Source organism: Gymnoscopelus braueri (genome assembly GCF_963280865.1).
Source record: "Gymnoscopelus braueri genome assembly, chromosome: 4".
Taxonomy (NCBI): Eukaryota; Metazoa; Chordata; class Actinopteri; order Myctophiformes; family Myctophidae; genus Gymnoscopelus; species Gymnoscopelus braueri.
In genome coordinates, this window is record NC_137605.1 from 54,594,072 (window position 1) to 54,613,341 (window position 19,270).

Below are 19,270 nucleotides of genomic sequence, written 5' to 3' on the forward strand. Positions count from 1 at the left end.
TAATGTCCGTTGCCTTTGTGCAAGGGACCCCCCCCCCCCCCCCATACAATACATGTGTTTTTAAAATGTTTAAAAAACATTCAGAAAAATTCAAAATGTTTCAAGATTCTTTAGAAAATAACAGATCTACTAATGGCTCACAACGCATCACATCGCAACAAGTTGTGAGCTTGTTTGCAGATTGGCTATTTTCAAATAAGCAATGTATGTAGGGTTAATGTTGTTCAACTGATTTTGTATGGGGGTCCCTGGCACAAAATATTTTCAGATGAGGGTCTGCGGACAAATACATATTAATCTGGGGGTCCTTGACATGAGAAAAATGTGGGAACCACTGGTTTAAAAGACATTAGGAAGCAAGTCAAAATAAGCAACTACACTTAAGAATCAAGCCCAAAGTCACTTATTATAAGCAGACATGGCAACACTGGTAAACAGGAAACCCCTTGATATGGGGCAAACATGTCATGTTAAGCACCCCCAAATTAATATATAATTGGCCACCGACCCCCATCTTAAACAATTTTGTGCCAGGGACCACTCACACATTCTTCATGGGGAAATACATTATATTTACATTTAAGTATTGTACTTAAGTACACTTCTGAGGTATTTTTACTTTACGGGAGTACTGAAGTATTTCCAATATTCATTACTTTTACCTCCACTCCACTACATCTCAGAAGCAAATATTGTACTTTTACTCCACTATAATTTTTTGAAAACGTTAGTTACTTTGTAAATTTTGATTATTATTACAAAACATATATTAAAGGTTCTATGACATTCATTTTCACTTTTTTTATCTTTTATGTTTTTTTGGGGGTTTTATGACCTCAATTACACCCAAAAAATCTGAACTTTGAACATTCAGTGGATTTTCTGTGGTCTGGGGTATCCTGAATAATTAGGCTGAAAAGTAATCTGAGCTTGGCCCTTCGACAGTGAGGTCACAGCCGATTAATCCCGCCCACTCTCCTCCTCGCCCCTCCCCTCCCCTATCCTTTCCTTTGGGGGGGGCGGAGCAGAGGCGATGATTGACAGGCAAAATCCCTCACCAGCGACACCCGCATGCAGGCAAAGATTTCTTTTTTCATTGCAGTTGAAAAGGCTTTAGAAATGTGAGAGAAAAACACCTGCCATGGATCAATGGAGTGGAACTTCTGGCCTGGCTATATTTAGCTATATTTAGTATACTTCAGCTATTTGAAAATAGCCGATTTATTTTCAAAAGATTTGGAAACATTTAGAACATTTGAAAATGGGACATTTCTGCATAATGAGTACTTTTAACTTTTGGTAGGCTATACTTTAAGTACATTTTCATGCCAATACTTTTGTACTTTTACTCAAGTAAATTCTGAATACCAAACTTTTTCTTGTAACAGAGTATGTTTACATTGTGGTATTGGTATTGATACTTTTACTTAAGTAAAAATCTGAGTACTTCTTCCACCACTGATACAAACTGATCAAGAGATTGAGAATGTATGTGACAAAAACGTTATGGCCGTAATATTGATAAATATTGGATGGAAATTAGCTTAGCTAAATCTGACATATTTACATGAGATCATGTTCAGCTGATTGAAGTCACCTTCATGTACTGAATGTTCATTAATGTGGATTGTCCCATCAAAATAAACAAATAAAGTAAAGTAAAGTAAAACGATAGACGTGTGTGTGTGTGTGTGTGTGTGTGTGTGTGTGTGTGTGCGAAAACTAATTAATTTGAATCACCTCAAATGTGACGTATTTCCAAACATCACTACAATCGGACTGCGTTCATGATTTGAGGCATTTTGTTAAAAACGGGCCACTTTTGGAATTGGAAAATCTAAAGACCCGTTTTGTTTAATTACTATAGAGATACTGTGTACCGATTTGCGTGATGTTTGGACAAAATCTGTAGGAGTTTTGTAAAAATTGGCCTCCTGGTGATGCTATAACAGGACATTCACTAGTAAGAGACCACACCTTCTGCTTAAAGTTAAACAGATTTTATTGAACGAAAATGGGTGGATGTGTGTGGATGGGGAACCCGGGTAGGGCGAGACTCAGGGTGGGGGTAGTATGTCTCGGGAGCGGACGGCCACCGGGGCTCGATCGGGTAGCGACTTCTTAGCTCGGGATACTGCCCCCCCGGGTTCCAGGAAAGGAAGAAGGTTAGTATTGAGGTGGCGGAGGTAGTTGGGGTGGACGGGGGGAGCGTTCGAGACCACGTAAGTAGTAGGAACACACGAGCGACAGCTCTTAGCTGAATTTATACTCATCTACTGTGGTGATTGTGACATGGGATTGGCTGGCTGATAAGGGAAGGCAGGTGTAGGTGATAAGGTGATGAATTATTATTATTGATTATTCGTGAGGATCCAGCATAGCGCTTCTGACAGGGAGTTGAACATTTTGGGACTACTCTTGCAACCGAAGGTCAAGCGGACGGCAAAGTAGTAGGAGCCCTTCCAACAGACTCTGAAGAAGGGCCAGAAGTCGGGGTGAATGGGGAGGACTTTGAACGCGTTTGTGATGTCTTTTTTAATATGGATCCGCGGCCGGTGAGGTGAATGAGGTTGATGGCGTGGGTGACGGTGGAGTAGTGCATAGAGAAATCGTGACTGGGAATGAGGCTGTTGATGCTGGGGGTGGGTGTGTTGTGGGGTGAGGAGAGGTCCACGATGAGGCGCTTCTTCCCTGAATATTTTCTGGTCGCAATGCCAATGGGGCTAATGCAGAACACGGGGAAGGGAGGTGTTTTAAAGGGCCCCATCATGAACCCCTCCATGACCTCCTTGGCGATGAGAGTGTCAACTGCCTCGGGGTCGTGCACTGCTGATAGGAGGTTGTGACAGGTGTGTGAAGTGGTGGGGGTGGCTAGCATGCCGGGGTGGAAACCATTGGTGAAGCCATTGATTAAGAAGTGGACGAACTGCCGGTCGGGGTGGTGACGGAGGGCATGGGTGAGGGCTGGGACTTTAACAGGGGTGCTGAAGTGGCGGCCTAGTCACGCGGTGGGGTTATGTGGGCAGGTGAGTTGAACCCTGGTGACCACAACGTTTTTTATTCATCATTTAACTTTTCGGTGTTGGTCCTGAATGACGGATAGTTGAGTTTAAATTTACAGAGATCACGACGCTACAGGAAAACTGTACCGTCACTTCTAACTTCCGTCAGTACAGCCCGCGCATTGTGGTTGATAGTGAGAAACTGCTAAGTTCTTCAGAAAATTATAGGCGTTAAACCACAGAGCCTAGCAAAGAAGAGGGGAAGTGTGTGTGTATGTGCCAAATGTCCAAACTGTGTGTGTGTGTGTGTGTGTGTGTGTGTGTGTGTGTGTGTGTGTGTGTGTGGGGGGGGGTGCTCTCATATGTGATATAAATGAAACCGCGCTGCCTACGTTTAGAACAGTGTCTTCAGTGTGTTGTGAAGAGGTTGACCTTATCAGGTACCTGAAAGAACAACGCAAGCATTAATGGCTGACGATGGAATTTATGACCAGCTTGATCTCCAACAGATAGACGATGCGACTTATGGAGATCTTACTAACGTACCGAACATTCTTACTGGCTCGGTTCTGGTTCCAGTCCAAATGCAATCTGGTGGGACAGGCTCGGTTCCGGGGTCCAGTCCAGACACCAAACTATTGGAGTTCAAACGGACCTTCCCACAAGCTCTGGGGGTAAATATACATTACAGTATTTATCAGAGTATCACTGTGAAATTATTTATTGTATATGAAATCTCACAAATAGAGCTTTTAAACAGATTGTTGATAACATTTGTCTATGTGCAAAACCTTCTCAAAAGAATAAAATAATAACTTAGAAGTAGTCATAGAACAAGCATTGTTATACATTGTTAATTTGTTGAACATTCATTTGTAATTCAGATCAACCTCTTTTTATGAGTGAAAGACATACTTTAGAGTCAGCTGATTGATAAGTCAGTATTTTTGCCAGGTATGTTTGCACATAGGTTCATACATACACTGACTAACAACAGTATAGATTAGAATATACTCAATATAAGCATAAACATAGAAGAAAGAACCTATGTATTATATTGTTGCTGTCAGGCGGAAAGCGTGTATGTCCAAAACCATAACTTTTCAGGAAGAGAAAGAAAGAACCTGTGATCCAGTGGAGCCAATGTTGTTATTAGTTAGTCACAAGCTCCTGTTAATACTTTTCATTGGTTATGTACAGTAGTTGTAAAACCCACAGACACACTTAACCACTTTAAATCCAATCTGGGAACCTATAGACACAAACAACATTAAAAGCTAGAGAAAAGAAATTAGTCTTGAGGAGAGATTTAAAAACGCCAATAGTCTGAGCACTTCTAATGGGTAGGTTGTTTCAGAGCAGCAAAGGCACGGTCACCCCTGTTTTTAGTCTACTTTTGGGAACCTCCAGGAGCAACTTGTCAGCAGACCTCAGAGCCCTGACTGGGGTGTAAGGTTCCACAAGTTCAGTGAGATAAGGAGGAGCCAGCCCATGTAAAGATTTAAAAACAAATAAGAGGACCTTAAAATTAATTCTGAGTTATATACAGTAGGCTCGCTTTTTTATGACAGTGAGGTGACGGGCAACCATTTTGCACCAGCTGCAAACACTTGAGTGTGGACTGCTCAATACCTGTATAGAGAGAGTTGCAATAATCAAGCCTCGAGTATATGAAGGCATGGATAGCCATTTCCAGTTGTTTAGGGTGGAGGTAGCTACAGTAGGAGTTTTACCTTGGCTAAGAGTCTTAACTGAAAGAAACTGCTTTTAACGACAGAGTAGAATGTTTGTCTAGTGTTCCTGTCGGGGGTAACACCAAGATTTTTTACCATTTGGTTACAAATTGTATACTCGATCGGAGCTACACTAAAACTGACAGTGAACATCATGACGGCACAGTCGAAACTCTGTCTTTTTTACAGAATTACACCGCATTGTGCAATACAGTTATCATCTGAATCAGTATTTGAGCTTTTCTTCTAACAACAAGAATTAATTGGATAACATATCCAATGTGAGTGTGTGTGTGCAGTGTTGTAGTGCTACTTTTAGAAGTGGAGGAGCACATAACACACGTGCTTGCGCACATGCACGCAAATTCACATGCATGCGCATTTTCGCGCACGTACGCAACACGCGCAGACACGCACACACTATAAAAACATGCAGATGTAATGCGGAAACATTGTGACAGCGCACCTTGACCAATTTGAAAACATTGCATTGCTTGTTATAAATAGCATTACAATGTGAATAACATCAATAAATATGAATGACAAAAAGTGTAGCCTATATGCATGGCAATAAGTGCATGGTAAAGGTGTATTTTTCCCCAGCAAAAACCTTGTGTTGGATGTGAATAGTTTCTAGTAGTTACAACTACAACTTATATAATGTATCTGACGCTTGCTCCAGTCTAATTTCCCAGTCTACAATCACCAGCAGTACTCAAGATGAACGTCGGATCGTTTTTCTAGTGATTGATAAGGTTACAATACAGCAGGATATTAGTGCATGTCTTCCATACATAGCCATATGGACACTCATTGTGTATGTATCTAATAAATGCAATATACGGAACTAAGCTTCAGCGCTACTGACGAACGGTACAGGTCCTTACACACCGGGGGCGTTGTTTTCATGCGAATAGTTCGGCTTCTTTTCATCAACGACGCTCTTATGATATTCAGCAGAATCAGCACCATTCGGCTTAGCTGCTGTAGACAATTCATATTTTCCTGTCCTTTATAATTGTGTAGGCTACATGAGAGAACATTAAACGATAACGTAGATAGATATACAGTGAGTGACCTTCTACTACTACAACATCACCCGCGCATCACTGTCAGGGGTCCTTGGGAGTGTTCCAGGGGGTCCCCAGCATGCTGTTTAACCACTTTAACCCTAGCCTACATCAGCTATTTGAAAATATCCGATCTAAAGAGCTTGTACATCTGCTATTTTCAAAAACAAAATGTGAAAAACTTGGAATGTTTTTGTTAACATTTTAACACCACAAATATTATATAGTGGTCCCTGGCACTAACCTTGTGGTTGGACATGGACATACAGTCAGTGGAAAAAGCATTCACATGTTTTACTCAAGTAAAAGTATCAATACTGTATGTAGAAATACTCTGTTACAAGTAAAAGTCCAGAATAAAAAATGTACTTGAGTAAAAGTACAAAAATATTGGTAGGCTATCTAAATGTACCTAAAGTAACAAGATTAGAAAGTAGGCTACTCATTATGCCGAATGTCCCATTTCACAAGTTTTCAAGTATGACATGGATACAAATCTTTTGAAAATAGCAGATCTACAAGATCTGTGAGCTTGTAGATCGGTTATTTTCGAATAGCCGAAATGTTTATAGTGGTGAAGTGGTTAATGTAAGTTTTGTAATCATAATTTAAATAATCTAAGTAACTAGTAACTAACTAAACATAATTATGGTGGATTAAAAGTATACAGTAGTGGACAGTAACGGAGTAAATGTACTTGAGTACTGTACAGATTCTGAGGATCTGTACTTTACTTGATTATTAGATTGTTTTAATACTTATTACTCTTACTTGAGTACGAGTGCATTTCCAAGACAAATATTTTACTTTTACTGGAGGATATTGCTAGGAAGGCTGTAAAGTACAGAGTATTTTTAGGTTGGCTGTTTCTTTTTTCTTCCCTAAAATGCAATTGGCCTCACTTCTGCTCTCACACTAGCCGTGTGTCTGGCTTCCCCCTCCGCTCGCCTCTTTGTTACATCTTGTATGGTTGTATAGGAGTAAATGTAGTTAGTTCTGGTTCCTCAGTCATTTCTATTTTCGTTTTTATAGGCGTTTCTGCAGATCAGTGCATGCAGTGCAGGTGGTTTCAGAGAGTTACTTCTCTGAAACAAGAGTTAGAAGGTCCTAAAAATTAATTGTGAAAACATTACAGCAATTCAATTATATAAAAATTAATAAATGTACTTCTACTTTTACTTGTACTTTAAGTATTTTTTTTAATCAAGTACTGTAAAATAACAATGACATCAGATCTACTTAAAGAGGCACTATGTAACTTTGTATTAATGAATAAAATGTAATTTTGTCCCATCTGAATGGTAGAGTATGTTAATACAATATAACTTATACAATTGGGGCGGTTATATTTTGTCTCCCTGCTCTTCTATTGAGACATTTAGATCGTGTCAAAGGTCATGTCTCACCTAGACACAGGATCTGACATGAATTTTGACCAGATGTGTTAGTATAGGAAATCAAAGGTTGTGTGTATGGAGACCAAGCAAGTCGACTTGGTCTCTGTGCCATCTTGTTTTGACTGGGTGAAGTTCCCCGCTGTGCATGTCGCCGTCATCTTGTTTTGACAAGGTGAAGTTAACGGTTGTGCGTGTGGGTACATATGAAAATGCAGATAACAGCATCTTCTTTGTGACCACATCCTCTGCTCTCATGAGAGCAGCGGATGTGGTCACAAAGAACCACATGCCTTGCAAACAACAACTAGCCTCCCTGCAATCGTGTAGCGCCCCTGTAAACAGGGGCAAAGGTGAATGAATGAATGAATGAATTCACACGACGGTGCGTTCCTCTCAAACACCAGAGTGTATCTGACTTTATATAAAAGTTTCAACAGTGCATAAAACAATCACACATTCTTCAATTCAATTATTTCAATCATTTGACAATGTTTTAGCAGCATTATGTCAACCAACACTACTGCAATACATATACACATGTGACCCTTTGACCATGAATTCAACAAAGTGCCATTCAGTTTGTATAACTGTAGCATCATCCTATCTCACACTGACATTAATCAAAATAAATGCACAATCTCACATTATTAGATAAGACACCTGGTATGCTTAAGCATATAAATGGTACCATACTGGACCAGCAAAAGTGCATCAAAAGTGCTTAACTGCAAGGATTAATGAATACACCTGTAAACATGTACATTCACATTTGTTCAGTTTTTAACTAAATTATAAATGCATTTCTTGACATCACTATTTTTTATCCCTTTTAACCCTAAGTTATTATTTTTATGTATTCAAATAACACTCATTATTCCTTCATGAATTGTCCCTGGTTTTAACTGTAACAAATGCATCATCAATACATCATGTCTTTAACTTTTACCAAATAAATGTGCTGTTATACAAACTAATCATGACTCAAAAGATCAAACACAAACAATACACGGCAGTGATGCACCCACAGTGGCTGCAGACAATGGCGTCTCCACCATGTGGCTCTAAAACCAGTCCACTAATTATTATTTGGTCTGAATTAAACTCTTAAAGAAAATACAAAACTATATTATAGTTCACATCGTGATGCATCTTTCACAATTATGTTTGTTCCAGCTTTGAGCCGTCTGGCGACAGTTCTATCTGTAAACAGGGGCCAGGGTGAATAAATGAATGAATTCACACGACGGTGTGTTCCTCTCAAACACCAGAGTGTATCTGAGGAGAAAACAGCGCCGTTCGGCCGTTCCCAAACCCCCAGAGTTGCTGAGAAACATTGAAGCTGCCACCCCAGTGGCCAAAGCTGGAACTGCAGGCAGGGAGAAATACATGCACGCGCAAAACATACTGAGAGATATTTATATTTATACATATAAATATGTAAACATATTATACATACATACATATGCATTTACATATAAATATGCATCTCGAGTGTATTTAATAAATATCTCGCGTTCAATCCTTGACACACGGGCTGCCGTAGAACGCAAAAAGGACACTAGTGCGCATGCTCATAACTCTATGGGGGGTCAAAATCGAACCAATAATTCTACTTCCGGCAGGTTTCCGGGTGCTTCAAAACGCCACTGAGCACATTCATTGAAATGATAGCTGGGGGCGGGGCAATCCGCCCTCTAGTTATATTATACCTCTATGGCCGTTCCCCTACAGGAACCATTGTGACAGACCAACATAATCGATCACCGACTCACCAAGACACACTAGCCGAACACAGAATGATAGATCAATATTATGCTCTAAACTTTCTAAAGTATTGTCCAAGACGAACCCACAATGTTACTTAAAATAAAGGAAATCACTTAAAATAGCTGGACCAAAATAAAATACTTTCGACCAAAAATAGCTTAAAAGACAGTTTTTGCATAAATCAATAATATTTCCATCTACTGCAGTCGCTCATAAGTGTGGAGTAGTTGCTCTGTCTCTTCTAAGACCAGCATTAGCATGCTGGTAAAAATATGATTGTCTCCGCCAGGCCGAAATGCATGGCGAGAGAGTATGTTTTTCCCCCTGTCCGTCCGTCCGTCCGTGTGTCCGTCCGTGTGTGTGTGTGTGTGTGTGTGTGTGTGTGTGTCCGTCCTTCTGTCTGCGACCAGCTAATCTCCTCCACCACTGGCCCGGTCGCTGTGAAACTGCGCACACATACTCCCTGGATGCCACAGCAGAACCTCTGCCCCACATTTTTCAGATCAGCCTGTCATAGCGCCACCATGAGGCAGACTTTTGCTAAATCCAATTTTAGCTATTACTCCTACAGATTTTGTCCAAAAAACACGCAAATCGGTACACAGTATCTCTATAGCCATGTGATCAACACGGATCTGTCTGATTTTCCATATTCCATCCTGATTAGCTAAAATTGGCTTCCAAAGTTTGCAGGATTGGTTCATTTTGAACAAAATGCCTCAAATCATGAACGCAGCATGTGATTTCCGTGACATTTTCCACAGAGATTCCCACTTGGCCCAGGAAGAAAAGCCACTTGAAAACGTTCACATCAGCCTCATGGTGGCGCTATAACAGGCCGATTCACGTTTTTAGCTATAACTGCACCGATCTGTGTGAAACTTTGCATGCACACTCCCTAGAGACCAAGGAAAAACCTTTGCCCGGCATTTTTCACGTATGCCTTTTAGAGCGCCACCAGGAGGCTGAGTTTTGTAAAATATTTTTTTTGCTCTCACTCCTTCAGATTCTGTCCAAAAATCACGCAAATCGGTACACAGTATCTCTATAGTCATGTGATCAAGATGGATGTGTCCGATATTTCATATTCCATCCTACTTGGCTAACATTGGCTTCCAAATTTTGCAGGATAGGTCCCTTTTGAACGCAGTGTACGATTTCCGTGAAATTTTGCACGCACATTCCCACTAGGCCGAGGAAGAAATGCCACCCTTTTCACATTGGCCTGTTATAGCGCCACCAGCAGGTCTAATTTAGCAAACCAAATTTTTGGAACAAAATGCCTCAAATCATGAATGCAGTGTCCGATTGTCGTGCAAGGCCTAAGAAGAAATGGCACCCTTTTCACATTGGCCTATTATAGCGCCACCAGGAGGCCACAATAACCTACCTGACCTGGCGGAGACTTGTGCTCCGAGGAGCACTTTTTCTAGTTTCAGTTTTGCTTTTTCATAAACATGGATGCAAATCTAAAGCCATATTTCACAGGGAGCCTACAGACAGGAGAGGGGATTCAGACAGAGAGGTGCCGGTTTGTCTGAGCTGGGTGTGGGGTACACTAGCATTTTCTTTGTCTTACCTGGGAGACAGAGCATGTGTCTCCCATCCCCCCTTCCTGCCCCATACGGTTGTAAATGTTTTGGGCCGAGTGGGGGCTCACCTTTGAAGTCTGACACACCCATACCTGTACCTCCTCTTTCTCTGAATGTGCTATAAAGACCATACTGAAATGTGACTTAGTGTGTGTGCCTCTCCAGGCCGTGAGGCTGTGGAGATGTTTGGCTGTTTGTACTCTGAATAAACTGGAAGCAAGAAACCTCACTGACTAGTGAAGACTCAAATTCATTCTACAACCCTTCATACTCACCACTGGAACAACAAACTAACTACAATATGGCGTTGTTGGCAACTACAAAAGTGCAATAGAACCTTTAAGTCTGTGGTTTTCAGATACCACATATGGCGTTTAAGTCGGCAGTCGCGTTGGTTTGTTTTTTTGGGGGCGCAAGTCTCCTGGGATACTGAGCCAGGCGTCGAAAGAACGTGCGGCGGGCGGAGATGTCTGAATTTTTGCCTTGCGGTGGGTGGACGGATCGTGTTCTCTTCCTGAGACGTGGGGGGACCACCGTGATGGTGATTATGGACATCGGCACGACTTGATGACAACTTTTCGAGGATCTACAAGGAGAGGACCTCATGACCTGATCTAGGATGGCTGCACGACTCATCTGGCTGCACGACTTGTCTTCTGCGATCGCTAAAGGGGCGCCCTGCAGTACAGACGGCAGAGCGGGGAACCTGTGGAGGACGGGGTTCTTCGTGGCGGGTATGTTGTGAGGAGGACAGGAGACAGCGGGTGCCAGCAGAGTGGAGAACTTGCAATGGAGGGGTTCTTCGTGGGGAGTGTGGTAACACATCTTCAGCGATCGCAAGTGGAGCGCTCTGTTGTAATAATGCAGCTATCTGTTGGACAATCTGGGAACGGCACTGGACGGCACGGCTGGGGTGAGAGGATGACATTGGGGGGACTGCGAGAGAGACATTATCGAGCGGGACGCTGCGCATGTGGGACCTGGGGTTACATTTTTGTGATAATGGTGGTTTAGGGTGACCATACGTCCTCTTTTACCCGGACATGTCCTCTTTTGAGGTGCTGTCCGGCCTGTCCGGGGGGAGTTTATAAAATCCTTCAAATGTCCGGTGTTTTGGGATTATTATTTTTTTTTACACTGAAAGCGCTAAATATGGTCCTTCCGTAACCCTGGTTCCGCAACACGGCTGCTGACAGGCTGCTGGAGGCACACGTGACTCACGTGTGCCTCCAGCAGCCTGTCAGCAGACGTGACCAAACACACACACTCACACACACACTCACTCACTCACTCACACAGACACACACGGAACAGTGTCGCGCTCAGCGCTGCCTATCATTGCTCCCCGAAAAAGTTACACAGACAGACAGAGGCGGAGAAAATGCCGAAACGCAAATGTAACTTCACGGATGAAATGCGCAAAAAGTACCCGTGTTTTCGTCTGGGTCGTGACAAATGCGAAGCAGAGTGTACTGTTTGCAAAGCAGGAACATATGTCTCCGTGGCAAATAACTTGAGAGAGATGTTATTTTGAAGAATGGGGTACCGAAACATTAAATAACAGGCTACTTCTCTATTTTCTTTTGTTTAATTAACAGGTTTTGAACCTGCCCCAAAAAACGGCCAAAACCGCCCAGAACCGCCCCAAAAAATCGCGCGCGCGCGGAACGCATGCACACGCGTGCATTCGTTAGGTGTCCTCTTTTTGGGAATTCAGAATATGGTCACCCTAAAAGTTTAAACTGTGGAGCGATGGCTGCCATGGGTAGTGATGTGAGGGTGTTTTTTTACTTTCTGGTCTCTGGGGTTAAATGTGGATTTTTTTTATTTTCGTTGAGTAGGCGGCTGAGATTGATGAAGAGATTGATGCGCTGATGTACCTTTGACTATTTAGGGTGATAATAGCTGTTGTTTTGTGTATAACATTTTTCTCAGAGTTTATAGGTTAACAGGAGGATCCTGCACGCTAATTGGAATTGGGGAATACCTAATAGGATTGACTGTCCCAAGGCTGCTGGGCACAAAAGTACAGAGTGTACAAAAAGTGCTGGCGTTGGGATGAGTTTTCTGTCTATTTGATGTAATTCACTGTGTCGCTGTACTATGTAATCTTGGTTCTTGTATGTGCATTTTTCTGTGTGATGTTGTTTGCTGTTTTGGTCTTCTTGGATGTTTTCTTTTTGTCCTGGTTGGGGTTCCAGTCGCTTTTCATGGGGGGCGGTTCTTTGTGGTTCTTTTGAAATATACGTGTTTGTGGAAGACGTTTAAGGTCTCCCATGGGGGGTCTGATGTATATTTCATAAACATGGATGCAAATCTAAAGCCATATTTCACAGGGAGCCTACAGACAGGAGAGGGGATTCAGACAGAGAGGTGCCGGTTTGTCTGAGCTGGGTGTGGGGTACACTAGCATTTTCTTTGTCTTACCTGGGAGACAGAGCATGTGTCTCCCATCCCCCCTTCCTGCCCCATACGGTTGTAAATGTTTCGGGCCGGGTGGGGGCTCACCTTTGAAGTCTGACACACCCATACCTGTACCTCCTCTTTCTCTGAATGTGCTATAAAGACCATACTGAAATGTGACTTAGTGTGTGTGCCTCTCCAGGCCGTGAGGCTGTGGAGATGTTTGGCTGTTTGTACTCTGAATAAACTGGAAGCAAGAAACCTCACTGACTAGTGAAGACTCAAATTCATTCTACAACCCTTCATACTCACCACTGGAACAACAAACTAACTACAATATGGCGTTGTTGGCAACTACAAAAGTGCAATAGAACCTTTAAGTCTGTGGTTTTCAGATACCACACTTTCATTGAGGTTTAGAAATGTCCATTCAGGTTTTGACTTAATGTAAACAGTCGAGTAACAGCTGAAATGAGTCATTTGCATTAACTGTGAGTGGAAGGAATATTTGGACATTTAGCACGGCTATTTTGGGCAAGTCATTATATCAGGTGATACTTTTGGGAATCACTTATCTGCGTTGTTACCATAGAGTTAAACATAATAGAGAGGGCACCGGATATCCCCTCCCATCCACTTGCATGAATTGCTCACCCAGCGCATGGGCCGAAATCACCCCTTCTTCCGGGTAGGAAATGTGATGGGCGAGGCCTATTTGGGGCTTCTGCGCAATTCTGTGTTGTCACTAAAAGGTCAGCCTGCTGGACTAATAATATACGTTTACCACGCCTTGTTCCTGATTGCAAAACAATGACTGTAAAGCTCACCCTCTCATTAATATTGTGTCATGTGACCTGTTAACCTGTTGACCTGTTGTGTGTGTTTCCCTGCAGACAGTGCAGATAATGGTGGGCGCACTGCTCTTCCTGTTTGGTGTGATGGCATGTTTCTTTGGTCCATCTTTAACAGTGTACTCTGGAGTGTTTGCCTGGGCACCTTTATTTGTAAGCAAACATCTGCATCCTCCACCAAACCCTACTGTACACTGTTCTGTGTTTATATTCATTCAAATCATTTGAGCTTTGAATGAAATACACATGCTGTACTTACTCTCGGTAAGTCTCTAAGTTAATATGTACATACTAATTACCGTAACTATTATTTAAACTGGATTTGATTGCCTGTAAGTACTCACACAACAATACTGCCATGATTCATTTTAATGCTACTGTATGTTTTGTAAGAAGAGTCATAAATGTTTCATTTTGAAACATAATTCTTCATTATCTGATTGGTTGTTTCTCTTCTCCCCCAGTACATCATTGCAGGGTCTTTAACGGTGGCTGCTGATAGGTCGATGAGCCGATGCATGGTCAGTAAGCCACGCCCTCGACCAAGCCCTTACTATTTTCTAGAAGTCATTCCATTTGTTACTAGCTGTTTATTCTATTGCTGTTCTATGTTTCAGATTAAAGGTTCTATGGGGATGAACATTGTGGCTGCTGTGATGTCAGGTTTTGCCATCATCCTTTACAGCCTGGATGCGGCATTGGTGATAGATCAGGCTAATCGGGATGTACCCTATTATATATACAGGGTAGGACTTTTTACTATTTACACATTGAATTGACGCACACTGCTGCTAGGTCTTTGTTTGACCAGCTAGTTCATTCCATTCACCTGGTTCACCAGGTCCTAATGAGACCCTGATTAGACCACTGGTTTACATAATGTGTACATGATGTGTTTGTACACATGATGTGTTTTGTTTACATGATGTGTTTGTTTACTTGTGTTGGTTTTCTACAAATGCAGAGATGTTGTTTTGTAAAGGCTTTGGGTCTCATACACAAAACTCTTAAATGTAGACTACCATATCTCTGCTGTCCGGCCGGAACCAGCTAAATCCAAAATGGTAATTGTTCAGGAAATGAAAAACAAAATATATTTTTTTCTGAAAATGAAGAAAACCTTATATTTTTTAAAACAAAGCAATACTGCCTCATCAAACTTGGTATTGTGACTTTATATATTATCAGATACTTGCATGTGTCATTATATTATCACCACTTTACCCAAATCCAGCTCAAGTGGAGTTAGGAGTTTTGTCCAAACACAAATCCAGCGCAAGTGGAGTTAGGAGGTTTTGTCCATCATTGATAAGAACAGCTGGCAATGGATCTCAAAGCTCACAACACATCACAACGCATTGTGAGCTTGGAGATCAGCTATTTATGGTGAGCGCCATCCTCATATACTAAGTATAGATCAAGCTGAATTCTGTACTTAAACAACTTTTATTTTAACATGCATTGTAAACAACCATGGATCTAACTGTTACCACGGTTGTTCTTCTACAGTTGAGTGCAACAAACAATTCTGCCTCAATACTCAATCATGTATTTAACAAAAGCAATCATGGCACACCAACAATAAATAAATGGCATATAAATACAAAATACATTCATGAAAAATAGAATCTGTAGCCTATCAAATCTGTAGCCTACTGCACTAACAATAACAACCACAGTTGAATTTACCTATCATATACCTATCAACATTTTATTATCACACTGTTGTGTGTTGTGTGTTGCGTGTGTGTGTGGTGGGTGTTTCTTAGTGCTTTAGATTGTCATAAAAGCTGTGAAAGTCTTTTGGCATGATCTCCTTGAGCTCTTGGAGATGTTTGAAACAAACTCCTGCACACACTCATTCTCTGTCCATTAACATTTAAAAAGAAAACACGAGCAGATGACCTTTGTGAAGACACCCTTCTCCTCTTTACTGGGGTGACATCTATCAAACCTTGCACATACAGTACATTCTCTTATACGTTCTCCCAAAAGCATTGAAAAATCTTCTCCCTGGCTGTCTGCCTCATACAGAGCAGAGCTTCTCTGAGAGCCTGAGAGGAGGGGGGAGTTGTTTGTTTTTGACGAACAGTTTGAGGGTCCAATGGAGTTAGGAGTTTTCGTCAGAGGCGCTTTTTAATACTTTTCATATGTTATTATTAAAAAAAAAATTACACAGATGCGTTGATTTATGAAAAAAACAAAAAAAACAAAATGGAGTTAGCTGGTCCCGGCTGGACACCGACGATATATTATAATGTATCCCTGCTCCTAAGTAACAACCAACAGACCATTGTGGTTATGTGTTTGTTTACATGATGTTTGTTTGTTTATATGATGCGTTTGTTTCCAGAACTTGTGGATGGGTGTGCCGGGTGTGCTTGTGCAGTGTGTCTTCAATCTGCTGGTGTTCATCGTTTCCATCTGTGTGTCAGTTTTTGGCTGCAAAGCTACCTGCTGCCAATAGACCCTGATCCTGGTGAGACCCGAACACAAACACAATCTACACTCACACTGTTCACACTGACCATCACACTGTTGACCAGCTAAATCTGCCCCGCCCCCAAGTTTCCCATAAGGCTGTGGTATCAGGAGTGGAAGAAGATCCACCCTGTTAAATTCCATAATTATATTCAGAAACCAACATATATTGTTGTCTAGATATATTGTGGTATGTACATATCTGAAGTTGTCCGTCATCTGCTGCCCTGTCTTTAACATCTAAGGGACTCTTTGGTCTGTTCTGTGTCTTTCAGCAAGCTGTTAATAGAGTCCAAAGGTAAGCATGTGTGACATACACAAATGTATTGTCACATTTTTGTTTATTATGTATGGTTTCTTTGTTTTTTTGAGAGCCTTATTGTGTAATGGAATGAGCAGGGAACTTACATTTTAGGAACAGACCTATCCCACTTTTCGCCACAAGGTGGCAAAATCGTCTGAGACAGGTACCTTTAGGTGGTCAGGTGACTGTCTTTCTTCAGATGCACAAGGAAGAGAGATTGAACAACACCAAAACTGACCCGTTTTTCCCTGTTTGTTCAGGTAAATGGAACATTAGAACATGAAACATGTTCATTATGAGCACTTTGTAATATAAAACAAAGTTTGTCTTGGTTTTATGCCAGAAATGTCGTGATTTTGTAGTAGTTTGTTGTGTGTAGAGAATCTGGGTCTAAGCAGTCAGATCCACAAACATTACTGCTGTTCACAAACATGTCCTGTAGTGTTTTGCTGCTCCCTTTAGTGTTAAAAGCTCCTGTTGTAGTGTTTAATGTGTGATTGTACTTTTTGCATTGAGAAATGTTTATTTTCGTTTTTGATTTAGTTAGTTAATCCTCTCCATGAATGCCTTGCAATGTGTCTTTGTAGTCTGTCCATTGTGATGTACGAACCTTTTTGGTCAAATTCTGAAGCAAGTGATTTTTGATTTGATTTCAATGAATGTGTATTCATAGATAAGTTCATGTTAACATAACATTTAAAAATAATTAATTCTTAGCAGTAAGCACTATATTATTGGTAAAAGCCAAAGAGAATATTCCAGTTTATTGAAGCTGTGAAAACAAGTAAACACATGGGAATGTGAATATAGAAAGATGTGTATTGTGTATTTTGATGAATATGTGTAAGAAGAAAAGATTATTGATATTTTGTGAATGTGAGAATATTGATACAGCAATTGAAACTCTTTAAAACAAAGAAACACAAGTAGATGGTGATTTAACCTGCATAATTGTTAATAAATGAGATGCACAAGGAAGAGAGATTGAACAACACCAAAACTGACTCGGTCTCCCGTTTTTCCCTGTTTGTTCAGGTAAACCTGCAGATCAGTTTTAAGAATATAATCTGTTTACTAAGCCACACCCCTGGGGCGTGTAACACATGCACATCCCAAAACTATTTATCGGGTGCTGGACAACAATACGTACATCAAGGAAAAGAGGGGAAGTCCCCAAAACTTTGGCTCCCAGTAGAAAATCTGACGTCATCGCACAGCTTGTTTTAGCAGATATTCGCTGATTGGCTTGTCGTTAGACCACCCCCACCTACGACTCTGATTTGACAGATTTTTCTTCGATCGTGAAAAGCCACAGGCTGACATTATGACACCAGACCAAGAGGAGCTCACTCAGAGAGTGGGCGGGGTCTATGGTCTGGAACCAGGCTACTACAGTCATGCACAGAGCCTATTAGTCTGACTAAAGAGTTACCATGTTTCATTAATGTTAATGACGAAACAATTGAATGTTGCACAATGAATGACCTTTAATGAAGATCCATTCCATCAAGGAAACATGTGATATCCAACCTGATTGAGCTTCTACTCTCATTCCTTTCCAGAAGGTGGTTCATCCCTAGCCTGGTAAACCCTCCCTCCGGAAATCTCATTTCCATTAAATAGAAATGAGATTTCCGGAGGGAGGGTTTACCAGGCTAGTTCATCCCAAGGCTGTGGGAAGTAGTGGTGATGCACCAACCCCTGGTGGATGGTATAAGACCTGCACGTCAACAACTCAATACAAATAAATACATAAAATAAAAACAAAAAGTGTCATTTCATTAGAGAGAGTTTGTTCAGAGACAAGGGTCTCCGTCTCTACAACTCTTTAGTCAACAGAAAATACATTTTAATGTCAGAATACCCAATTCATATTTTTGAGTAGCAATAATCATCTTAAGAATATCAAGGCTTAAAGGACTGTTTGTCCTTATTAATTCCAAGAGAATGGATCATATCACTTCAGTTCTTAGATCTTTACCCTGGCTCCCTGTCTGTCAATCAATCAAAACACTGTTGGTTTATACAGCATTGAATGGTTTAAAAATACATTTATGATCTTGTGCTACATCATGTACCATCCAGACCTCTCAGGTCATCTGGGACAGCTCTGCTTTCTGTTCCCAGAGTCACAGCTAAACGTGGAGAAGCTGAGTTTTTATGGAACAAACTCCCACAAAACTGCAGGTCTGCTACTACTCTCTGTCGGTTTAAAATAAACTGATGATCTTTCTGTTTGCTGCTGCCTGTGTTTTTTAAATATAATTATACTTTCTTCTGCACTGTTCCTTTTTTCATTCTCTTTTTGAATTGTATTTAAATGCCCTTTTGTAATGCGTTTGTTATAATTTATTTTGCATTCTTAAGTTTCTGTGTCTTATTGTCTCAATGCTTAATGTATTTTAATGTGCCATTCAAATAAACCTGCATTGCCTACAATAATTTGACAACTTTGTTACTTTGCCTGTTTAGATTATTAATACAAAAACATGCATGAACTGATAAACGATAATATACTGTACTAGTCCATACCTGGGGGACTTGGGACCACGACCATGGCTACAGATCCCATAGTATTTGTAGTGTAGTCTCATTTGCATCTCATTTGAATAAAAGTGAAGTAATCTGAAGAGGGCTTAGTGAAAGAGGTGGGACCATGCTTCCAGGTTC

At 41.1% G+C, this 19,270-nt stretch overlaps 1 protein-coding gene across 3 annotated transcripts; it reads left to right on the forward strand.

Moving 5' to 3' along the window:
• The first annotated feature begins 3,424 nt into the window (after positions 1-3,424).
• Positions 3,425-19,031, forward strand: LOC308083173 (membrane-spanning 4-domains subfamily A member 8-like). Of its 3 annotated transcripts, none has more exons than XM_080425354.1 (7): positions 3,425-3,676; positions 13,858-13,968; positions 14,280-14,336; positions 14,433-14,561; positions 16,169-16,294; positions 16,572-16,594; positions 16,712-19,031. In XM_080425354.1, exons 1-5 carry the CDS (start codon positions 3,470-3,472, stop codon positions 16,280-16,282), a joined length of 618 nt encoding a protein of 205 aa, XP_080281480.1. In that variant the 5' UTR covers positions 3,425-3,469; the 3' UTR covers positions 16,283-16,294; positions 16,572-16,594; positions 16,712-19,031. The 3 variants fall into 3 exon arrangements, with proteins under 3 accessions (XP_080281480.1, XP_080281481.1, XP_080281479.1); XM_080425355.1 differs by having other exon boundaries at positions 18,163-19,031; XM_080425353.1 differs by having other exon boundaries at positions 16,572-19,031.
• The last annotated feature ends 239 nt before the right edge of the window (positions 19,032-19,270 follow it).

Coding starts and splice junctions, on each gene's coding strand:
- LOC308083173 (XM_080425353.1), top strand. CDS start 3,470: ATGGCTGACGATGGAATTTATGACCAGCTTGATCTCCAACAGATAGAC. Junction 13,969..14,279: donor TTGCCTGGGCACCTTTATTT/GTAAGCAAACAT, acceptor CTTCTCCCCCAG/TACATCATTGCAGGGTCTTT. Junction 14,337..14,432: donor GGTCGATGAGCCGATGCATG/GTCAGTAAGCCA, acceptor TCTATGTTTCAG/ATTAAAGGTTCTATGGGGAT.